Genomic DNA, 20,615 nt, shown 5'->3' with positions numbered 1-20,615 from the left:
TTTAGGGTATGTATACATAAAAAAACCCCACCCTGTAATAGCTCCCCCAAGAGCTGAACTCTGAGTCAAATGGGCAGAGGTGGGTGAAACTCTTGTGCATCTCCTGCAAAGTGCCTGTTACATTCCTTAGAGGCTTGCATCCAGTGAAACAAGGAATTCCGAATAGCTTTCTGGTGACATTGGCAGAAAAAGGAGTGGTACAGTTGGCAGCAGTTCGGGGGGTGTTTAATATATGGGCTTGACTCGCTCGCACTGGTTGAAGGGGGAGGGCCAGGTGATCACAGAAGGGAACACTTCCTTGGCCAGGAAGGTGGAGTCGGGAGGGATTTAAGAATTGCCGAAGGTCAGATGAGCTAGCCCAGTTGGGGTTTCTCCTGCCTGCATAAGGGGAGCTATAAAAGTGCAGCTCTGATTGCTGCGCGGCGGCCGCGCACCGGATCGCTCGGCGGCTCCCGGCAGATCCCCCGGCCGCAGTTCTCGGCGGGAGAGGAGCCCAGCCCGAGAGCTCTGATTGACAGCCGGGCTTCCCCGCGCCTGCGCCGGAGCCCGCGCACTGTGGAGGACCGCCGCCAGGGGGCGCCGAGCCGCAGCTCGGCCGCTCTGTCTCCTCCCCCCCGCTCCCTCCCCGCCCTTGGCTCCACCCCCCACCCCCGGCAGGCAGGGAAGGCGGAAGTAGGGGCCTCCGCGGCTGGGGTTCGGGCTCCCGGCGGCCCGGGGGCGCGGTAGCGGCGGCCTTCTGGCCGGGAGGGTGGTGTCCGGGCCGCCTCGGCTCGGAGCGCGCTGCCGATCCTCTCCGGGTGCCTGGGCTGAGCGGAGTCGTGCGGTCGAGTGGAGTCGGCGGCCCGGAGGACGAGAGCGGTGAGTCCCCGTCTGACGTCTCCTCCGGGCAGCCGCGGCCTCTCTTCCCATAGGTTGCGGACGCCGCCCCCTCCCCTCCCGTTTCCCACAGGTTGGGGACATCGCCCTGTCCCTTTGCTCCCCGCAGGCTGGGGCCGCCTGCCTCTCCCCTCGTCTCCCACCGGCTGGGGACGTCGCCCCCTGTCCCTTCGCTCCCCACCGGCTGGGGCCGCCTCCCCCTCCCCTCGTCTCCCACCGGCTGGGGTCCCCCCCCTCCCCTCGTTTCCCACAGGCTGGGGCCATCTCCCCCTCCCCTCGTCTCCCACCGGCTGGGGCCGCCTCCCCCCTCCCTCTCCCATAGTCTCCCACCGGCTGGGGTCCGCCTCCCCTCGTCTCCCACCGGCTGGGGTCCGCCTCCCCTCGTCTCCCACCGGCTGGGGTCCCCCTCCCCTCGTCTCCCACCGGCTGGGGTCCGCCTCCCCTCGTCTCCCACCGGCTGGGGTCCGCCTCCCCTCGTCTCCCACCGGCTGGGGTCCCCCTCCCCTCGTCTCCCACCGGCTGGGGCCGCCCCCCCCTCCTTCCCGCTCGCCCCGTCCCTGGCGGGAATCCCGCGCCCGCTTCGTCAGCCCGCACATTCCCCTTCCCAGCAAAGGAAACTGCCTCCTGGGTTTTCCCGTCCCTCGGAGCTGATACCAGCTTGAAAATAAATTTTAAAATCCCTTTTAAGTTCCCAGCGCCTCCCCCTGTCACTGTCATGGGAGAGCTATTTTTGGGTTCCCTGCTGAACTCGTTAGAGGTCCCAGGGAGCAAGTTTTAAAAAAAAAAAAAAAAGGTTCAGATGACACGGATCTTCCCTCCCCGCCCCTGCACGCGCAGCGCTAGCGATTGTTCCAGACGCCGGGCTGATAAAGCTGTTCCTAGTATTTGGCTTTAGCGGAACTCGAGCCGAGAGGTGGGACCGTCATGACTGAACAGAAAGCACCTAAAGTGCTAGCGGCCTGAATATAAAGTATCTGTGCGTTTCTTTTGTTTCTCGGGACAAGCAGATCACTAAATGTCTCGCTACACAGACACAGAAACGAGAAAAACTTGTTAAGAAATTCTGAGTATTGGCCTTGTGAATCTGGCCCCTGGCGTTTCGTCCATTCCCCGGCGATTACTGGGGAAGGGAGAAGGGGCTTTTCTGACTGAGGTCGGGGTGGGGTAAGGACAGCCGGCCTCCTTGTAACTCTAGGAAGGAAGGGATGTGTTTCAGGCACTTGTTGCCCATGTGATGATCAGAGCGTTTCAACCTGCACACACTGTATACTTAACAGTATTTCAGGGTTGTAACTTGAGGACTTTTCTTTGATAAATTTCGATCTGTGATGCTGACAAATTTTTGACCGCTTGGATTTTGAAAGAAATTGTTCAGACCTTTGCCTCCTGAGGGGAGCAAATAGCGCCTAGGAAGGGGACTGCCCCTTGAGTCTGTTTTCAGAATTAAGACATAACAGTTGACTGTTTTGCAGCATTTGCATCTGCAGGTCTTTGTATTTTAAGAATAGATTTTAAAGAGTCAGTAAGTAGTTCCTGTTCCTAAAGCTAGCAGCAAATTAAAGGCAATTTCTTTTTCTAAGGTGTTTTTTTAAAACTAAATTTATTGGGGTGACATCGGTTAGTAAGATTCTGTAGGTTTCAGGTGTACATTTCTCTGATACACGATCTGTTTGTTTTACTTTATGAGTTGTGTGTTTAGCCATGAATGAATTTCTGTTAACTTAAAATTAACCAATTCAAGATATAACTTGTTGACTTCTTTAGCTTAGACATTTCTCTTGTTAGCACCTGTTAACCTTAGGGAGACAATTTTTGTGCATCACCCTACGCCCCCTCCCGCAGAAATTTAACAGTATACTCTGGACTCTACTATATCCCCAGATACTAACAGGTAGAACGTAAGGTTTGGAGGGTAAAGAAACACAGGCACGCAGGGCAGTTCCTCTGAAGTGACTACTCTGACTCTCATAATATGGCTCCACCCCTGTCATCTTTCACAGGTTATGTAAAGCCAAAGCCTGCTTTTGTAGCCTCTCATGAAGCGGGTACCTGTGGCACCATAAGAAATAAAAAGAACCCTAATAGAGCATATTTCCTGCAAGGGTGCCAGATCATCTTCCGTTCACTTCTGTAGCGGACGCAAAACACTTTTTATTCTTCTCTTAGTACTAATTAAAATATTTATTATAGTTAGGAAAGTGATTTTCACTTGAGTCATTATGTCATCACAGTCTCTAAAAGTAAAGGGGAAAATGTTTTAACTTGCCAGAAAGAAAGCGTAAACATAAAAATACTAAATGGCACTCAAAATACTGTTTTAGCTTAATTTTTTCTTTGCAGTATAGTTCCATGGGTCTATATACTGAAGGCACAGAAAGTGACTACCTGAAAAAGTTTACTTGGAGGGTGTAGAGCGTCTGTATCACTTCTTAAAGCATGAAAAGTATATGAAAATCGACGACATCTAGATTTTTAAGAGTGCGCACACTGCATTCCTACAGTGGAACTCTTTTTAAGGAATTGTGACTGATTACAGACGTTTTCTTAGTAACACACTTGCTATGAAAGGTCTCTTTAAATCCAAAGACCTTCAACTCTTTCAAACTGGACTGCAAGAGGGCAGTATATAGACTGCCTAGTAAACTGAATTGTAACTGGACAGTTGGACAGAAAAAGGAGATATAGCTCAGTAACTTGCTTTTGTCTTCTAACACTTTGATATATTCTGTACAGCTAAGTGAGAAATACTAATTTCTCAAAATGGTTTTACTTTAAAAAAGAAAATGGTTAACGATCCAAAAGATAAATATACCTAGAATTGTCAAGGGTATATAAAATTACATATAGGGTATCTCAAACTTACTCTCTTTGGGGGAGTGGGAATTAAAAAGCCTTTGATACACATTGGGTAACCAGCATTGTCTGTCAGAAACCTTAGGAAGTCACATACCCTTTCACCAAATAATTCTAAATCTATGAGATTTACCTAAAGAAGTAATTGGACACAAAAGTGTATGGGAAGAAAAATAACTAAGGATGTAAACCCTAAGTATAGCATAGCAGTGTCATATGTCCTCAGGTTTGGAGGGTATAACAGGGGCCTTCTACCCCATCCTGGAGCACAGGTATAATGACTAGTTCTGTGTTTGGCACTATCTTGCCATCCCTTGCTGCCTTTCAGCCTGTACTAAGTCTTCCCTAGAAATCCGCATTAGCTATAGGAATGTCTTTTTTTTTTTTTTTTATCCTCACTCAAGGGTATGTTTGTTGATTTTAGAGAGAGGAAGGGAGAAAGAGAGAAAGAGAAGCATCAGTTGGTTGCCTCCCTGACTGGGGACCAGGCCAAACCTGCAACTTAGGTATGTGCCCTGACCAGGAATTGAACCCAAGACCCTTCGGTGTACAGGACGATGGTCCAGCGAACTGAGCCGCCATAGGCCAGGGCATGGGAGCTGTTTTTAACTTTTTTGAAAATAGTATGTCAAAAGTAAAACAAATGTCAATTTTTTTCTACTGATTCTTTGAAATTCTATCAACCCAGCATAATAACGCTAGACAGGTCATGTTTTGTAGAAGCTGAGCAGTTGAGGTCAACACCTTAGTCTACTGTAATAAAAATAAAGGGAAAGAAATTTTAAGTGCAGCTTTATAAACACATTTGTCAAAACAGGAAGAGACAGCCCATCCGGGCATGGCTCAGCTGTTGAGCATCGACCTAGGATCCAGGCGATCGGGGTTCGATTCCCGGTCAGGGCACATGCCCAGGTTGTGGGCTTGATCCCCAGTTGGGGGCATGCAGGAGGCAGCCAATCAATGACTCTCTCATCATTAATGTTTCTGTCTCTCTCTCGCCCTCTCCCTTCCTCTCTCTGAAATCAATAAAGATATATTAAAAAAACAACAACAAAACACACACACACACATACACAAAGAGACAAACATGGTGTAGTACAAAGTGCATAGCCTCTGGGCTCAGGTAGACTTGGGTTCTGATTCCAGCTCTGTTGCTTATTAGTTGAGTAGTCCTCAGCAAGTTACTTCACCTTTTTAAGTTCCATAGTTTCCACTTTGCTAAGAGGGAGGGGGCAATAAGATTATTACATAAAATTACTGTATAGAGCTGCACATAACTGACGCATTCTTACTTCCAGGCACAGTCCTAAGTCCTCTCACATATTAACACGTTTCATCCTCTTGGTAATTCACTACTTGGCTGTCCTGCCCCTCCTGCCAGAACAGGGCCTCATCCTTTGTAGGTGCTCATTAGATGATATGCAAAATCTTTTTGAGAAGAAAAAAAGATATCTGTGGGGGTAAAAAAAGACAAAAAGACAGAGGATTACTTTCTTAACCCACGAGCAGGGATGATTGTTCACCATATTGACCAGGAGTTTACATTCGGTTTCTAGAACTATATCGGGCACATACTAGGAATTTTCCACAGGTCTAATTATCTACTGCAGAAACCTGGTTACCTAGGCCATGAATTGCCTTTAGACATTAGTTTCTCACTCAGTACTGTCATATGATTTAGAATTTGAAGGCGCCCCACCTACCCATGAAAGCAATAGTTTTCCATAGGCAAACGAAACCTCACTTGTTTTTCCTGTCAGATAATGAAACATAGTCACTTGACATGACTGAAGGCAGAACGTCCAAATATACTTTTTTAGTTCTATTCTTTCTACATAATGGAAATCTCCACACTGAACATTTGGATATACTCATGGAATTTTAGATCTAGAAGAAGAAACCAAGATCCAAGTGGCTAAGTTGCACGAAATCACACACCTAATAGTTGCCCATAAACATCTAATCCCCCGTGTGTTGCTCTTCCTTGCACTGCCTGCTTAGGATGCTTGAGGGAACTTCAGCAGCATAATTAAGTTCTTCAGCAGATGCTTAATGAACACCTGTTATGTGAAAGATCTTGTGCTGAGTACTTAAGGATATGAAAATTAAATTCTTGACTTCAGTCACAGGAAACAGACATTTAAACAGATAATTGTGATATAACTAGGTATTACAGTTGAGGTAATTTTTTCTTTTAACTTTACATTCTGGCTACCTAATAGATCTTGAACTCCTTAACTTATTATAAAATGGTAGTCATGAAGTAAAACTCAAAAAACTTTGAAAGTTTTCCATAAATTATATTAATGAAGATTATATCAACTAAGAGGTGACCTGCATAAATAAGCTGTGATATGTAAGTGTGTATACTTATATGTATGTTAAAGCATTTTTTTCCTTGCTATTTCCACAGAGCAATTAATAATATCGTTACTATGAGTCTGCTAAACTGTGAAAACAGCTGTGCATCCAGCCAGTCTGAAAGCGACTGCTGCGCTGCCATGGCCAGCTCCTGTAGTGCTGCCACGAAGGACGACAGCGTGGGTGCAACTGCGTGCACAGGGAATCTCTCCAGCTCCTTTATGGAGGAGATCCAGGGCTACGACGTGGAGTTTGACCCACCGCTGGAGAGCAAGTACGAATGCCCCATCTGCCTGATGGCGTTACGGGAAGCAGTGCAGACACCATGCGGCCATAGGTTCTGCAAAGCCTGCATCATCAAATCCATAAGGTATGTGAGCATAAGAAAGAATTGTGTCTGGACCAGAACCAAATACAGAGAACGATATTCACAGAACACAGGACATCTCAAGAGTAGTCTTACACGTAAAACCTACTCAAGGAAAAAACATTGGACAGAAACTTGAGACGTCTACATTCTTACCCTAGTTCCTACTGTGGTATGAAAGGTACTTCCTATCCCCTACCCTCCTCTGACCCTCAGATAAATAAATAAATAAGTTCTCTGAGCTTTAAGAAAATAATATAAAATAAGCATACCTTAAATGACAGTAGAATCTGAGCAGCTCAACCGTACAAAGATGCGTCTATAGTTGACCATTTAGGATTTTAGCCCCATTAGAATCTGTTATCTAATATCTATGGACAACTGTAAAATAACCAGTATTTTTAAAGAAAGTATTAATTGATGGCTCTACCTTTACAATGTATCCAAAATTCAATCCCTTCTCACTGCCTCCACTGCTACCACCCTGTCCTGAGTCACCATCACCTCTGTCACAGGCCTCCTGCTTCTACCCTTGCCTTCTTCCAGACTGTTCTCAATATAGCAGCCAGAGTGAACCTGGTTATCTCTGCTCAACATTGTAGCACATCATGTGGAAGTAAAAGCCAGAGGGCTTGTTGGGCTCTGATAAATTCATAATCTATTTTCTGACCTCCTGTCTACTATTCTCTTCTTCCTTCTACCAGTTCACTCTCTGCTTTTCCTTCAACATGCCAAGCATACTCCTTCCTTGGGGAATTGGCTGTAGCTGTTCTCTCTGGAACATTCTTACTTCAATTAACTGCGTCACAACCTTTTACTCCCTCCGATGTGGCTCAAATCTCACCTCTCATAGGTACCCCGGCTACCCTATTTATATCACAGCATGCCTCCCCTCCGTCTCCCCCCCCCCCCCCCCCCCGCCCAATCTCTCTTACCCAATTGGAAAATAAGCTCCTTGAGAGCAGAGGTTGAGATCTGTTTAATTTCTTGATATTTCCTATGTGCCGGAAATAGTGCCCGGCACTCAGTAAATCATAGTTGCTTTAACTGAATGAAGGTATGTGGGATTTCCATGAATGAGTCAAGTTCATCTCCCAAGAAATAAATACATTTTATTATGATGCAAAAGTAGATGGGAATATTTCAGGTGACTAAAGAGTTCTGTATAAGACAAAAAATAATTGGAAGTAGTGGGAGGATTCTATGTTCTTCAATAACAAACATCTAGTTATATTGGTGAAATCTTTTGTAAGTAAGTTAAGCTGGCTACTAACTATCTTGCAAATTTTTCTTTCAACTTTTAAATTGACTTTTCTTGTGTCCTTGTCTGGTTTTGGTATCAGGGTAATAAAATGAGTTTGGAAGTGTTCCTTCCTTTTCCATTCTTTGGAAGAGTTTAGGAAGGATAGGTATTAATTCTTCCTTAAATGTTTGATGGAGAAGCCATCTACTCCTGGACTTTTGTTTGTTGGGAGGTTTTGGGGGTTTTGGGGGGAAGTGAAGAGGTTGATTACTGATTTACTTTCTTTACTAGTAATCTGTCCAGATTTTGTTTCTTCATGATTCAGTCTTCATAGGTTGTATGTACCATATTATGGATCGTTGATTTTTTTGTAGATAGAGAGATGTGCAGTGTTTTACAAAGTGTCATCATGCCCAGGAAGGTAGCTAATCTTTAGCAGTTTTTTAAAATAGCAAGATATTCATGAAAGTAATGGACAGTGGTCTAAAAAGGAAGTAAAACCCACAAAAGGAAGTCTGAGGCTTTCTTTTTCTATCTCCCTCAGCTAGAAATGACCACTTACTTTGAGTCTAATGTTCTTAAAAGAATGGCTTCAAAATTTCTCATCCATTATAATCCTTCAGGAATGAAAATATATGTTAATCCAATTCCATTTGCTGTGGATAATGGTTTTCAGTTTACTTTGTAAGTTTCTTCTTCTTTTCTCTTAGACATCCATCACTTAGGTCTTGGGTATATATTTCAATAAACTTGTTTATAGTTTTCTATTCTTCTCATAAAATATTTGACAGTGTACTAATAACATTAGCCTGAGAGAATCCCCATTAAAGATTGTCTGTATCCCTCACCTTTATTAGTTTTAAGGCATTTGACAGCAGACCCCATTTTCAGCTACCTACCACAGCAACTACCTACCACAGCAACTACCACTGTTGGCTTATACGCAGGAGATGCTCAACAAATGATTTGAATGATTGACTAATGCTCCTATAGCCTACCTGACCTGCCACATTTTGTGAGTGAAGATTGAGACATCCCAAAAAGTTAAAGGGAAGTGACAGACAACCAGACTTCCTGGGGATGGTTTTTCCCATCATAAGATGAAATAACCACGGGGAAACCACTGGGAAGCAAGAAGTAGAGGTCCTTTAACTCCCTACTAAATTGTACCCTATACATAAAAATAAAGGAAAGCTTTTGTTGTTATGAGCTATCGACATGTTGTTGGTATTACAAGCAGCATATTTAGTTTATCTCGCCAGCATGTTGTGTAGCTGCTGACAGAACAGAGGCCTGCCAGACTGCAAAATCCCCATCCGTAACTTTTACTTCATTTAATGACAATCAGAATATTACTTGATTCAGTTACTTTTTCTCATTTTTTGGTTGAACTCTATCCCACAATCCAAAATCCCATAGTTTCTGATAGGTAACCAATATGGTGCTAGTTGTATTCATTGCATAAAAGAACAGTTCATGAACTGTACATAAAAGGACAGGTTTTGGGGTTTTTGTTTTTTGATTTTTTTGTGTGGTTTGTGTGTGTGTTTTTTTGGTTTTGGGGAGGTTTTTTGGTAATATGCAATATAATGTATTAGAATTATTTTCCACAGGAAATAATAAATGGAGAATTTTTACATGGTGAATTAAACTTGTTTGTATTTTTTAATGTTAATGTTTGTTTAAACCTACTAAATGTATGTATGTTATTTGTTTCTTTTAGGGATGCAGGTCACAAATGTCCAGTTGATAACGAAATACTACTGGAAACTCAGCTGTTTCCTGACAATTTTGCAAAACGAGAGATTCTTTCTCTGATGGTGAGGTGTCCAAATGAAGGTTGTTTGCACAAGATGGAACTGAGGCATCTTGAGGTATTAAAGTTATTTTCTAGCCTTAGCATATATGCAAGGCAGTTCCCAGAGAATAGAGACTTTGCTGTGTCTGTCTGTGTATTGCCAGTGCGTAGCATACAATAGTTGTTAATAAGATACCATCCCTTTCGTTTTTGGATATAAATATAAGTAGAAATAGAAATTTCTTATTCCATCTATTCTGATTTTGCCAAACGATAATAAAGAAGGTAGTATTCTTTTAAGTTTTGGGGTGAACATTATTTGCTATAAAACTGAAGAGCATTTTAAATACAAATGTCACATTTTAATCTCTTCATTTCTCTCTCTCTTTCATCCTTGCCTAGGATATGAGGGAGGGAGCTGGGGGCGGGAGGGACATCGATCGGTTGCTTCCCCTACCGGCCTGATGGGGGATCAAACCCCCAGCCTAGGTATGTGCGCTGACTGGGAAAGCAAACCCGCAGCCTTTTGGTGTACAGGATCATGTTCCAACCAACTGAGCCACCGACCAGGGCTATTTCTCTCATTTTGAAATAAGTAACAAGTCTCATATAGCCATCATCTTAGTACCCTCATTATACTTTTATCTCTTTTTCTAAATTTTCCATTTTATTATGAACTAAATGGAGTCTTTCTATAACTTGAGATGAACTGAAGCAACCAGGTAAAAGAATTTGCCTCTAAATTAAATTCATTTTTAGTTTGGTCATTTTCTGAGAAATTAAATATTGTTTATGATCTATTTGAAATTAAGTGTTTAAAACATATTTGCAACTGTCCCTTTTACTTAGCTCCTTGTGAAGGAGTAGCTGTTTTGAGAGAGAATAGTGTGTACTCAGAAGAGATTATATCTGGGAGGTTTCTTAAAGATTGGCAGGTACTAATAGATTATTTTTTCCTTATTATAGGATCATCAAGTACATTGTGAGTTTGCTCTCATGAATTGTCCCCAGTGCCAGCGTCGGTTCCAAAAGTGCCAGCTTAATATCCATATTCTCAAGGAATGTCCAAGGAGACAGGTTTCTTGTGAAAACTGTGCTATGTTGATGGCATTTGAAGATAAAGAGGCACGTACTACTTGGATTTCTAAATTCCACTACTTTTTTTTTTAATGTACGTTTAAGGGACTTTGTGGTAGATGAGGCTGTCACTCCCAGTTCTGAGTCTCTGTTATCAGTGTGGAAAGGTCCGTTTTTTAAGAAGTTCCGTTAACCATTCTAGTACATAAGCGTGGAGTTTATATTCGAATATCTGTCTTAGAAAACACTGTTTATACTACTTACCACCATAGTAGATCTGCAAGTGACAAAAATCTTCGAGGAAAGACATGTTGACCCACTCTCCCAGGAGATATTTTAATGACTAGTCTTGAATTAAAGACAAGTAGAATGATTACCATATAAGACTTAGGCTTTACTCGTTGAGAAAGAGAATGGATTGTTAAAACTTTTATGGAGAACAAATTAAATCCCACGCGCGTTTCTTTGGTGATATATGTGTAAATCACTGAGCTTTACACATATAATGAATTCACTTTTCTGGAAATAAGTTACATTTCAGTTAAAACATTTATCTTTAAAAAGAAACTTCATGGCACCTGACAGCATCATGATAATAGAGCAGTTTTTTTCATTCAGAAACTGAGATGTAAAGAAGTTAAGTAATTTTATATTAACATTGTAAAGGCAAAGCTAGCACTGAGATCCTAGTCCTGTGTCCTCTTTACTAAAATAATCTACATATAACTTACATTCTTTTATAACTACTATCATACTTCTTCAAACTTTATTTCTTATAAGTGTATATTAGTAATTTTCACTGCTTTCTTATGAAATCAAGCATATTATACTCATTAAGTTGATGAAATATTGAAAAAAGTCAACAAACTTGCTAAAAATGGAGAGAAGGCTGAGGCATAATTAGAACAAATTGATGTTTTCCTAAATTTAAGTAAATTAAATGGATGTAACCTGAAGGGTTAGTTATTTCTTAAATTCACTGTATTTTAGAAAACAAGTTCACCCTTCCAGGGCCTATGAGAACCTGGGCACCAAAGCCTCCTGCCCTAATAACGCTTCTGTTCTTTAACCCTCCTGATAAGAGCTTTAATATAATTGTCATGCTGCTGCTGGAGATTTTTGGAGGAATGCCTTTGGAGAATTATAGTATTGGTAAATGATGTCCAGATTAGTGAGAGATGCTCTGCCTCATGTTAAAAGAAGTCATTTAAAAGATTCTCTTTTGTGTACTACTATGTTCTTTTAAAGAGCTGAAATGCGAGATGTATCTCATTACTATCGTCACTTTTTTAAAATACATGTTAATGTCCTTAATTTTATAGTGAAAAAATTACTTTTCTAAAAATAGGTTGTTTTTCCCATTTTTCAGATTTTCTCACACTTTTCTTATATTTCTCTAATAAAATTTAGCTCCACGACCAGAACTGTCCTTTGGCAAATGTCATCTGTGAATACTGCAATACAGTGCTCATCAGAGAACAGGTATAATGATTCCCTTTCATCAGTTAGTATTTCCATAAATAGATTAAAGGAGTGACTTAGGTTTTTAATTAAATCAATATTTATAAAACTTCCAGATAAAACCAGGTAACTTTAAGATACAAATAATCAAAATCCCCGTTTAAAGGAAAAAACACCTTAAATACATATTTACGCACTGTGAAATAAGGGTCTTAGGTATCCAGAGACTGACTGACAGAACAATGCAATAGAAGAAAGCAGGTCTGTTCAGTGGCAGAGCATTATTTGTCTGCATGGCGCCTGAGGCATATTGAGAGATTCTGAGACTCCCAAGATCTGTAACCCCTCTTATTTAGTTGTCCCATAGATCACTAATGGGGCCGCAGCAGTAGCAGTTACAGTAGAAAACTATGCATTTATGTAATTAATAGAGATAGGAAAATTCCATCTGATTGCTATCTTCTGACATTTGGGGAATTTACCCACAGAATTTGAATATTAGTCACTATTTATACGCCCATGAAATCTGCAAACCCAGAAATCATAATTGATTACCTTACTAACTAGCAGCAAGCAAAACCTGTCACTCGACTAAACTTTTCCATTTGTCTTAATAGAGTCCTATAGCTTTTTCCAACGAAGTCTTAATTTAAAGATGTTAAACTTTTTTTGCTTATTAAGTCTCACCTGCTCTGTTAAAATATTTAAAGGAAACCATGCAGCACATCTAAAACCTAGGAAAAATAAAACTTAATGTAGGAAAAAAATCCTAGGTTAAGAAGTCAGAAAACCTAGGTTTTGACCCTGGTTGTGCCACTGCCTTGCCATTGATCTTGGCAAGAAACTTGAGATTCTAGATAAGGGATCAGCATATCAGCCTCCCAGCCCAATGTGTTCTGGCTGCCTGTTTTTATAAATAAGTTGTATTGGAACACAGCCATGCCATTTGTCTATATGTCATATATGACTGGTTTTCTACCACAATGATAGAGTTGAGTACTTGGAACAGAGACCATAGGGCCTACAAAGCTGAAAATATTTACTATTTGACCCTTTACAAAAAATTTTGCTGTTCACTGTTGTGGGTTATGCAAAATCGAAGGATTGGGTTAAATAGTCTCTAATGTCGTTTCCCCTTGAAATGTCTATGACTATAGCTAACCTAAATTTCTAAGGGAATTTGGTGTCAGTTCCAAAGAATATGGTTCTCTGTAATGGGTCTTACCTTAAAGACTGAGCCCCCAAATCAAAAGCTGAGACGTTCTTTAGAACTTTTATTAATGTACTTAAAATACCTTCTGACATCTGAGTCTCCCGTTGTAGCCAAAACATGCTCAGGTTAACAAAAGCTAAGAAGATTTATGAAAGATGGTCATGAGGGAAGTGCTGGGTGCAGTGTGTGGTTACAGTTGGCTGGTTCCTGTTAAATAGTCTGGACCAACAGTGAGAGTTCTGGTTAAATTTGCAGTTGAGGTTGACGTCAGAAGGTGCTTTTTCTTTAAAGTGCCACTAGAGGGTTCCACTTCCCAGCAATAGGAACAAATTCATTTTCGTGAATTTTGAGTAATTTGGGGGATGGTATGAGATGTTGGTATTTTCTTTCTCTGTGACTTAGAAGTAAATATTATTTTAATGTTTGTGAGCTACCTGCCTTTTGTTCCAACTATTCAACTCTGCCTTTGTGATGCTAAGGCAGCCATAGATAATCCACGATTTTGTTTAGATGAAATGTAAATCTTTATTTTAAGTGTGATCTCATCAAACTATAACCAGATATTCAGGGGAAAACATTTTTCAACCTTTGTTTCCGTTTTCAGATGCCTAATCATTTTGATCTAGACTGTCCTACAGCCCCAATTCCATGCACATTCAGTTCTTTTGGTTGCCATGAAAAGGTAAGGTGTTTCTTTTTTTAATTCTTAAATATAGATCAAGAAAATTCAGTTATATAATGCAGTGGAGAATACCAGTGGGAATGGAGGTGGCTGGCATGCATTGTATATAGTCTTAAACTCCAAAGAGAAATTGGGACTCAGAATATTGACTTGGGGAAGTAGTTAGTGATGAATGGAAGGTGTGTGATTGAGATCACATAGGGCAAGTGTGTACAGGAAAGAGAAGTCGACCAGGGCAGAAGCTATAGTGAACAGTGTTAGAACTCAAACCAGGCAAGGAGAATGTGGTGTTATAGTCTCCAAAATGAGTGTCAAGACTAGTAGTGATCAGTTGTGTCAAGTATCCGAGATAGGTCATTAGTTATAAAATAACTAATCGTACTCTTTCTGGAGAGTACAGTTACACTTTGCATTGCCATTATGTTTTTTTATCTGACTTTTTTTACAATAAGCATGTATTTAATAATTTAAAAAATAAAAGGAGCAAATTGTGTACAGTATGATTTCATTTTGGGGGTGCAAATTCTGTATATGTGTGGATAGAGAAGAAGACTTCAAGGAAATGTATCAAAATGTTAATAGCTAAATGAGGTAACATTTTCTTTTTGATCATCTACATTTTCTATTTTTTATAATACACACGAATTATTATTACAATAAAAATTGTTACATCAGGAATATTTTTTTCATATAACAATTACAATGTTCTTGATGACCTGAGAAGAGTATGAAGACAGGAAAGATTCTAATTTGCAATAGATTTGTATAATAAGTGAGTACTTGGCGTCAGTGCAGGTAGACTACTCTTGGTTATAAAAGGAAGAGGTTGTATTAGCTAGAGGGAGACGCAAGATCAATAGAGAGGTTTGCCTTTTTTTTTTTTTTAATGGGAAAGACTTTAATAATTATATTCTGAGGGGAAGTGTTAGGGGGAGACAATGTTTGATGATAGAAAGGGGATAACTGAGCCACACCTCTGAGGTTTTGAAAGGGGCGGGTGCCACTTAAGAGCCCAGGTGAAGCATTAATCTTGGATCAGAGGAGAGCCATCCCTGAGTCAGAAGAGGAGGACGGGTGTGGATCCTGATACTTTTGTAAGTGGGAGGGAGGTTTATCTGAATGACAGATAGGAGCATACTCAGCAGATTGCCTCAGTTTTTCAGCGAATTAAGAGACAGGGTTATCTCATAGTGAGAGAGGATAGTAAGAAGCTCGGGAAATTCCTTGACAAGTGGAATAAGGGAAACTGAGACAAAATAATTAGACAAGGCCAAACAATTTGAGCAATTTACAGCCAGCTAATAAATCACAAGGTTTTATCTTCCTCAACCAAGGACACTTAGGAGCAAATGGGTTACACATTCCAGACTGTCCTGGGCAGACCTGCTTGGTCCCAGTCTCTCTTCAATACCATTCATAAAACTAACCAGAAAATAACTCTGGCCCCTTTACACACACGTTTTGATGAATCAGCATATCGAAGGACACATCTGAAGAGCTAATGAATAATCTGTTGAGACCCTCCCCAGAGACCTCCCCTAGGATTCCATCAGCCAAAGAGAGATTAAAAAGCCTCAAGACAAAGGATCCATGGCAAGCTCTCTCTCCCTCCCGGGAGCAAGCCAGCACTTTTCCCTTCCCAACTTCTTCCTCCACAAGCATCTCCTAGACTCCAAGGGATCCCATGAGACTTGCAGCCAGGGGAGCAGTGGGCAGTGGCAGCTTGTCCAAGGCTTACCCCTTGAACTTGTCTCCAGGGCCCCCTTTTTCTCTGGCTTCCCAGTGAGCTCACTTCTGTCACTGTGACTTCACTTTCCCAGAGAGCCAAAGCAACCCCACCTAGGCTCTAAGCCGCCCTTTCATTTCACTGGCCCCAGCTTTAATAAACATACTTCACCCACCTTGTGCTCTCCCAAGAGTACGCCCACACCTTGTATCTTTGCTGTTTTTCTCCTAAACTCCAAGGGACCCCGCAGCACTTGCAGCCAGGGGAGCAGGGGCAGCAGCTCTACCCCGGCGAACCCCCTGAACCTGTCTCCAAGGCCTCCATCCTGCTCTCTGACTTTTCTCTCCTGTTGCTTCTCCTACCTCAAGCCCTCCCTTTGTTTTACTGTCTCCAGCCTTAATAAACATACTCTCAAAAGCCACCTGGACTCCTGTTGTGAGATTTTTCCTATACAAAGTCGGGAACCCACACACTACCGGCAGGCCCTAGGCAGACCCACCCTGGGCCCAGACCCTGTCCAGTAACAGTAGGATCTAGAATCTAGTGAAGACAAAGAAGGGTGTAGGGGATTGAGGGAAATGGTGACGTTACCTAAAAACCGTATATTTGGCTTGGCTAGGCCCCTGTCCTAGTCCTCACAGTATCTAGTCCAGCCTAAAGCTTGTACTTGATTTTCAGATGCAGAGGATTCACTTGGCGCGCCACCTACAAGAGAATACCCAGTCACACATGAGAATGCTGGCCCAGGCTGTGCAGAGTTTAAACCTTGCTGTAGCTCCCATGCCACAGCGTGATATGCTGCCATATGACTCTGCCTCTCTACCCCGGGTCTCTGGGTGTCACCCAGAGGTCCAGAATTTCCAAGAAACCATTCAACAGTTAGAGGGTCGCCTTGTAAGACAAGACCATCAAATCCGGGAGCTCACTGCGAAAATGGAAACTCAGAGCATGTATGTAAGTGAGCTCAAACGAACTATTCGAACCCTTGAGGACAAAGTTGCTGAAATAGAAGCACAGCAGTGCAATGGGATTTACATCTGGAAGATCGGTAACTTTGGGATGCACTTGAAATCTCAAGAAGAGGAGAAACCTGTTGTCATTCATAGCCCTGGGTTCTACACAGGCAAACCCGGATACAAACTCTGCATGCGCCTGCACCTTCAGTTACCAACTGCTCAGCGCTGTGCAAACTATATATCCCTCTTTGTCCACACAATGCAAGGAGAGTATGACAGCCACCTCCCTTGGCCCTTCCAGGGTACAATACGCCTTACAATTCTCGATCAGTCTGAAGCACCTATAAGGCAAAACCATGAGGAGATAATGGATGCCAAACCAGAGCTCCTTGCCTTCCAGAGACCCACAATCCCACGGAACCCAAAAGGCTTTGGTTATGTGACTTTTATGCATCTGGAAGCCCTAAGACAAAGAACCTTCATTAAGGATGATACTTTATTAGTACGCTGTGAGGTCTCTACTCGCTTTGACATGGGCAGTCTTCGGAGGGAGGGTTTTCAGCCACGGAGCACTGATGCAGGGGTATAGCATCCCCTCGTTTGTTTTTATTTTTTTAAACGCCACCTGGAAAAAACTGCCTTTCCTTGCCCTGTTCTCAATAATAATATGTAAACAAAAAAGCAGTGGGAAAGATGGAATACCCATCGGTGAATGTGGTGAGAGAGGTCACTTGTCATTTGCTACTTGTTTCTGTTACACATGCCTGAAGCCGTTTTTCCCTGGAAATCTACCTGTTCCATGCTTTTTCCAGATTGTTACAACTCAAGTGCCTGTGGCACATCGTAGCAGCTCTTTGTCAATTAGTATACCTCTTTCTTGTGCTCTTAGGAGCTTTTCTCCAGAATGTTCTGTCAGAACCCCAGGGTTGGAGTAGTAAAGCTCAAACCTTTTAATAATAATGGATACTCCTTAAAACTTCAGCTTATTTTTATAGTATTACATGTAATATATTAAACTTGAGATCACTACCGCCTTGTGCTGGTGCCAGCAAGAAGTTACTACTGTAAACTTGAGTTCTCATTTTATTTGACCTCCAGTTAATTTCAGAGGATTTGAACTGTAATCCTTGGAAAGCTTAAGTTCTCATTTACCCCATTTCCTTCCGGGGTGTTACTAAGGATGTTCAGGGACTAGTTTAAACCCTGAATATAACCTTACGTATTTAGTGTGTGCCTGTTGTCTTTTGAATAATTCTTGTTGAAATGTTTCATTCTACCTTGCTTACGTACTTTTTTGAGGTTACAAAGTAGCATCTTCAGAGTTTAGGATGCCCGCAGTCCTATGGATACCAGCTGCTCAGTGTTGTGCTGTAAATCCCTTTGTGTCCACTTAATGCACAGTGAATTCCACAGCCCTGCATGTGTTCCTGACACTTAATGCTTATAGGACAAGGAGATGCACACATAAAATTACCAACATAAAAATTAAAATGGCTCAACTGGTCAGCTAATAGGGCTTCTCAGTGGTGTTGACAAAAGCTGTTTGAGCCAGACATTTTCAGCTTTTCTGAACACTCTGGTTTAGTTAAGTGGGACAAAGTTGATTTTCTAAAAGCAAAATTTCTTAATACTTAGGAAATCATTGGTGCTACCTGAGAGGTCACCAAACTAAGGTTGGAAGTCATAGTGTTACATCAGGACTTAGCCTGAGCAGTTGCTTTAGTCCAACAGTTCATGCCTGAGGAGGATCGTGTTGAATTTATTGAAGTGGCTAAATGTTCCTAATAGGGAGAGATGATTTCTATGCCTTTATATATTTGTTAAAGGCCTACAGGTATTAAATATAGTGGGTGTCCTGAACTAGTATGGGCTCTTATCAAGAATCTAAGGCCTTGGTAACCTTGCCACAGTTTGACTCGAGATTCTCCCTGGGATCGCCGTCAGGGCACGGGCTTTCCCATGCCCGGAGTTGCCACTGTGCATCCACAGGCTCACTGATGGGTAAGGGGAAAGGGTTGCCTGTTATTCCATCAGTGGACTTTGTCAGAAAGAGAGAGGCGTGTCTCTGAAGTTAATAAAAGAGATAGGTGTGTCTCTGAAGTTAATTGTTGCTATGTGTCAAAGATTTAGAGAACATCGAGTAAGGAAACATTTTCCTGATGGATGAGAATAACTCGGTTATGCTCATCTACCCCTGCTAGAAGGTGATGCAGTGTATTACGTAGTGCATAATAAAAAATTTTTAAAAAGACTCTAAGAGGACCCATACACTGTGCTGTTTACACAGGCTGTTTAAAGTTGTGTGGTCGTGAGAGATGGTATTGTATCTCCAGAGAAGCCAAATCAGAGCCTCCTAACCAGTGTTAAAGACCAGCCTTAGAAAAAGTTAAGAACCATATGATTTCATTCCTATGTGGGACATAAAACAAACTCATAGACACAAACAACAGTAGGGTGGTTACCTAGGGAAGGGGGTGAGGGAGCAAAGGGGGCCAAATACATGGTGATGGAAGATGATTTAAGTTTGGGTGGTGAGCACACAGTGCAATATACAGATCCCTTATCAGAAATCTACACTTGAAACCTATGTAATCTTATTAACAAATGCCACCCCAATAAATTTAATTCATAAAAATTAGAAAGAAAAAAAAATCAGCCTTAATTTCAAGAGGAAGCAAAGAGACTATGGAGAAGAGTTTAGTTCCAGGCAGACCCAGCCTGGAAAGTGCACTTCGACCTTGACCCTTACCTTGACCCTTACTTATCTCTCCCCTCCCCCCCACCCCATGTTTAGGTTCCTGCTGTGGTGGGTTTATGTTTTAAAGTGAAAATCCAGGTCATGCCGTTTCCCAGTGCCATGGTCAGCACCACCTGACGGACTAGCGGGCAGTGTGTGTCCCTTAGCTACCATGCTTTCCAAATGGCTCCTGAGAATCATTGCAGCAGCACCCACTAGGTAGGGAGCCCTGTACCCCTGCTGTTCCTGTGATTGTTTGTCCAAGAAGAAATAATCGTCGCTTTCCATTTACAAAGTAAATGGTAGTTATTTTTGTTGCCTAGAAAAGAGTCTGAGGGAAATATACTAAACTATTTTTTATGACCTACTCTCTTTGGCCTTTCTTGTATGTTTTGCATTTTCTATAATAAACGTACTTTTATCAGAGAAAAAAATTGTTGCCACAAAACATTCAACCTCACCAAAAAAGGAATTGACATTTAAAAGCTTCCTGGTCTAGTCAAATTTCTATTAAAAGCATGGCTGTGCATTAGGTACTGAGGAGTCATTTCCTGCTTTGGTTAGTTTGTGTTTTTTTCCTACTCAGGAATCTTAATCCAAACAGTAACGGTTTTTATCTACCTTCAATTTCTAGCCCCAGGCTTCCTATCTGTAAAATAAGGAGTTGGATTAGACGTTTCTATGGTCCACTCCAACCATAAAATTCTGCTTTAGGAAATTAAGTTCTAACTAGCAGCATGTCAACAATACTCATGAAAGGATTTTGCTGGTGGAAAATTACGTTAGCTTATTTTTTGTTGACATAATACTTTACTTTCTGTCAGCTGGGTCTCATCTTAATTTTAACAAGCAATTTTTTTAACCCCCAACATTTGGCATTTTGTAATAAACCAGCCACTTATTTTATACTAGTCATTCATTGTGAATAAGGAATGAAAGTAGCGGTAAGACTGTCATTCCGAATAGAAACATTTGTTAAGACTTCAACTCAGAATGGAGTCTTTCCTGAAAAGCTTGTCTGTTTCTCAAATCTCCTCTCTTCCCCCCCAAACAGGCTAGTCTCACTCAGCTGGCCTACAAGTGTTCAGGCTTATGTTTTACCAACCTTTTAACATGTTTATCATTTGACATCATTCTTGGACATTGACAAATTGAAAATAAATTGTTTCCTTGTTTCCCAGACATACCTGACCCAATTTGGATGAAACTTGCCTCAAGACATACATTTTGCCCTTGGAAAACAAGTCAGGATATTGATTTGTAGT

General features: G+C 41.6%; 1 protein-coding gene across 1 annotated transcript; it reads left to right on the top strand.

Moving 5' to 3' along the window:
* Nucleotides 1–646: 646 nt before the first annotated feature.
* Nucleotides 647–18,864, top strand: TRAF6 (TNF receptor associated factor 6). The gene is made up of 7 exons (XM_081153008.1): nt 647–858; nt 6,143–6,460; nt 9,424–9,574; nt 10,465–10,623; nt 11,986–12,057; nt 13,854–13,931; nt 16,336–18,864. The coding sequence occupies exons 2-7, from the start codon at nt 6,165–6,167 to the stop codon at nt 17,200–17,202; spliced, it is 1,623 nt and encodes a 540-aa protein (XP_081009134.1). The 5' UTR covers nt 647–858; nt 6,143–6,164; the 3' UTR covers nt 17,203–18,864.
* The last annotated feature ends 1,751 nt before the right edge of the window (nt 18,865–20,615 follow it).

The sequence above is a fragment of the Miniopterus schreibersii genome (assembly GCF_964146895.1).
Source record: "Miniopterus schreibersii genome assembly, chromosome: 12".
In the NCBI taxonomy this organism is placed as follows: domain Eukaryota; kingdom Metazoa; phylum Chordata; class Mammalia; order Chiroptera; family Miniopteridae; genus Miniopterus; species Miniopterus schreibersii.
This window is presented reverse-complemented; position numbering and strand designations above follow the sequence as displayed.

What these genes read in the sequence shown, in the direction of transcription:
- TRAF6 (XM_081153008.1), top strand. Translation starts at nt 6,165, where the DNA reads ATGAGTCTGCTAAACTGTGAAAACAGCTGTGCATCCAGCCAGTCTGAA. An exon ending in TGGCATTTGAAGATAAAGAG is followed by an intron (nt 10,624 to 11,985) that starts GCACGTACTACT and finishes AATAAAATTTAG; the next exon opens with CTCCACGACCAGAACTGTCC. An exon ending in CAGTGCTCATCAGAGAACAG is followed by an intron (nt 12,058 to 13,853) that starts GTATAATGATTC and finishes TTCCGTTTTCAG; the next exon opens with ATGCCTAATCATTTTGATCT.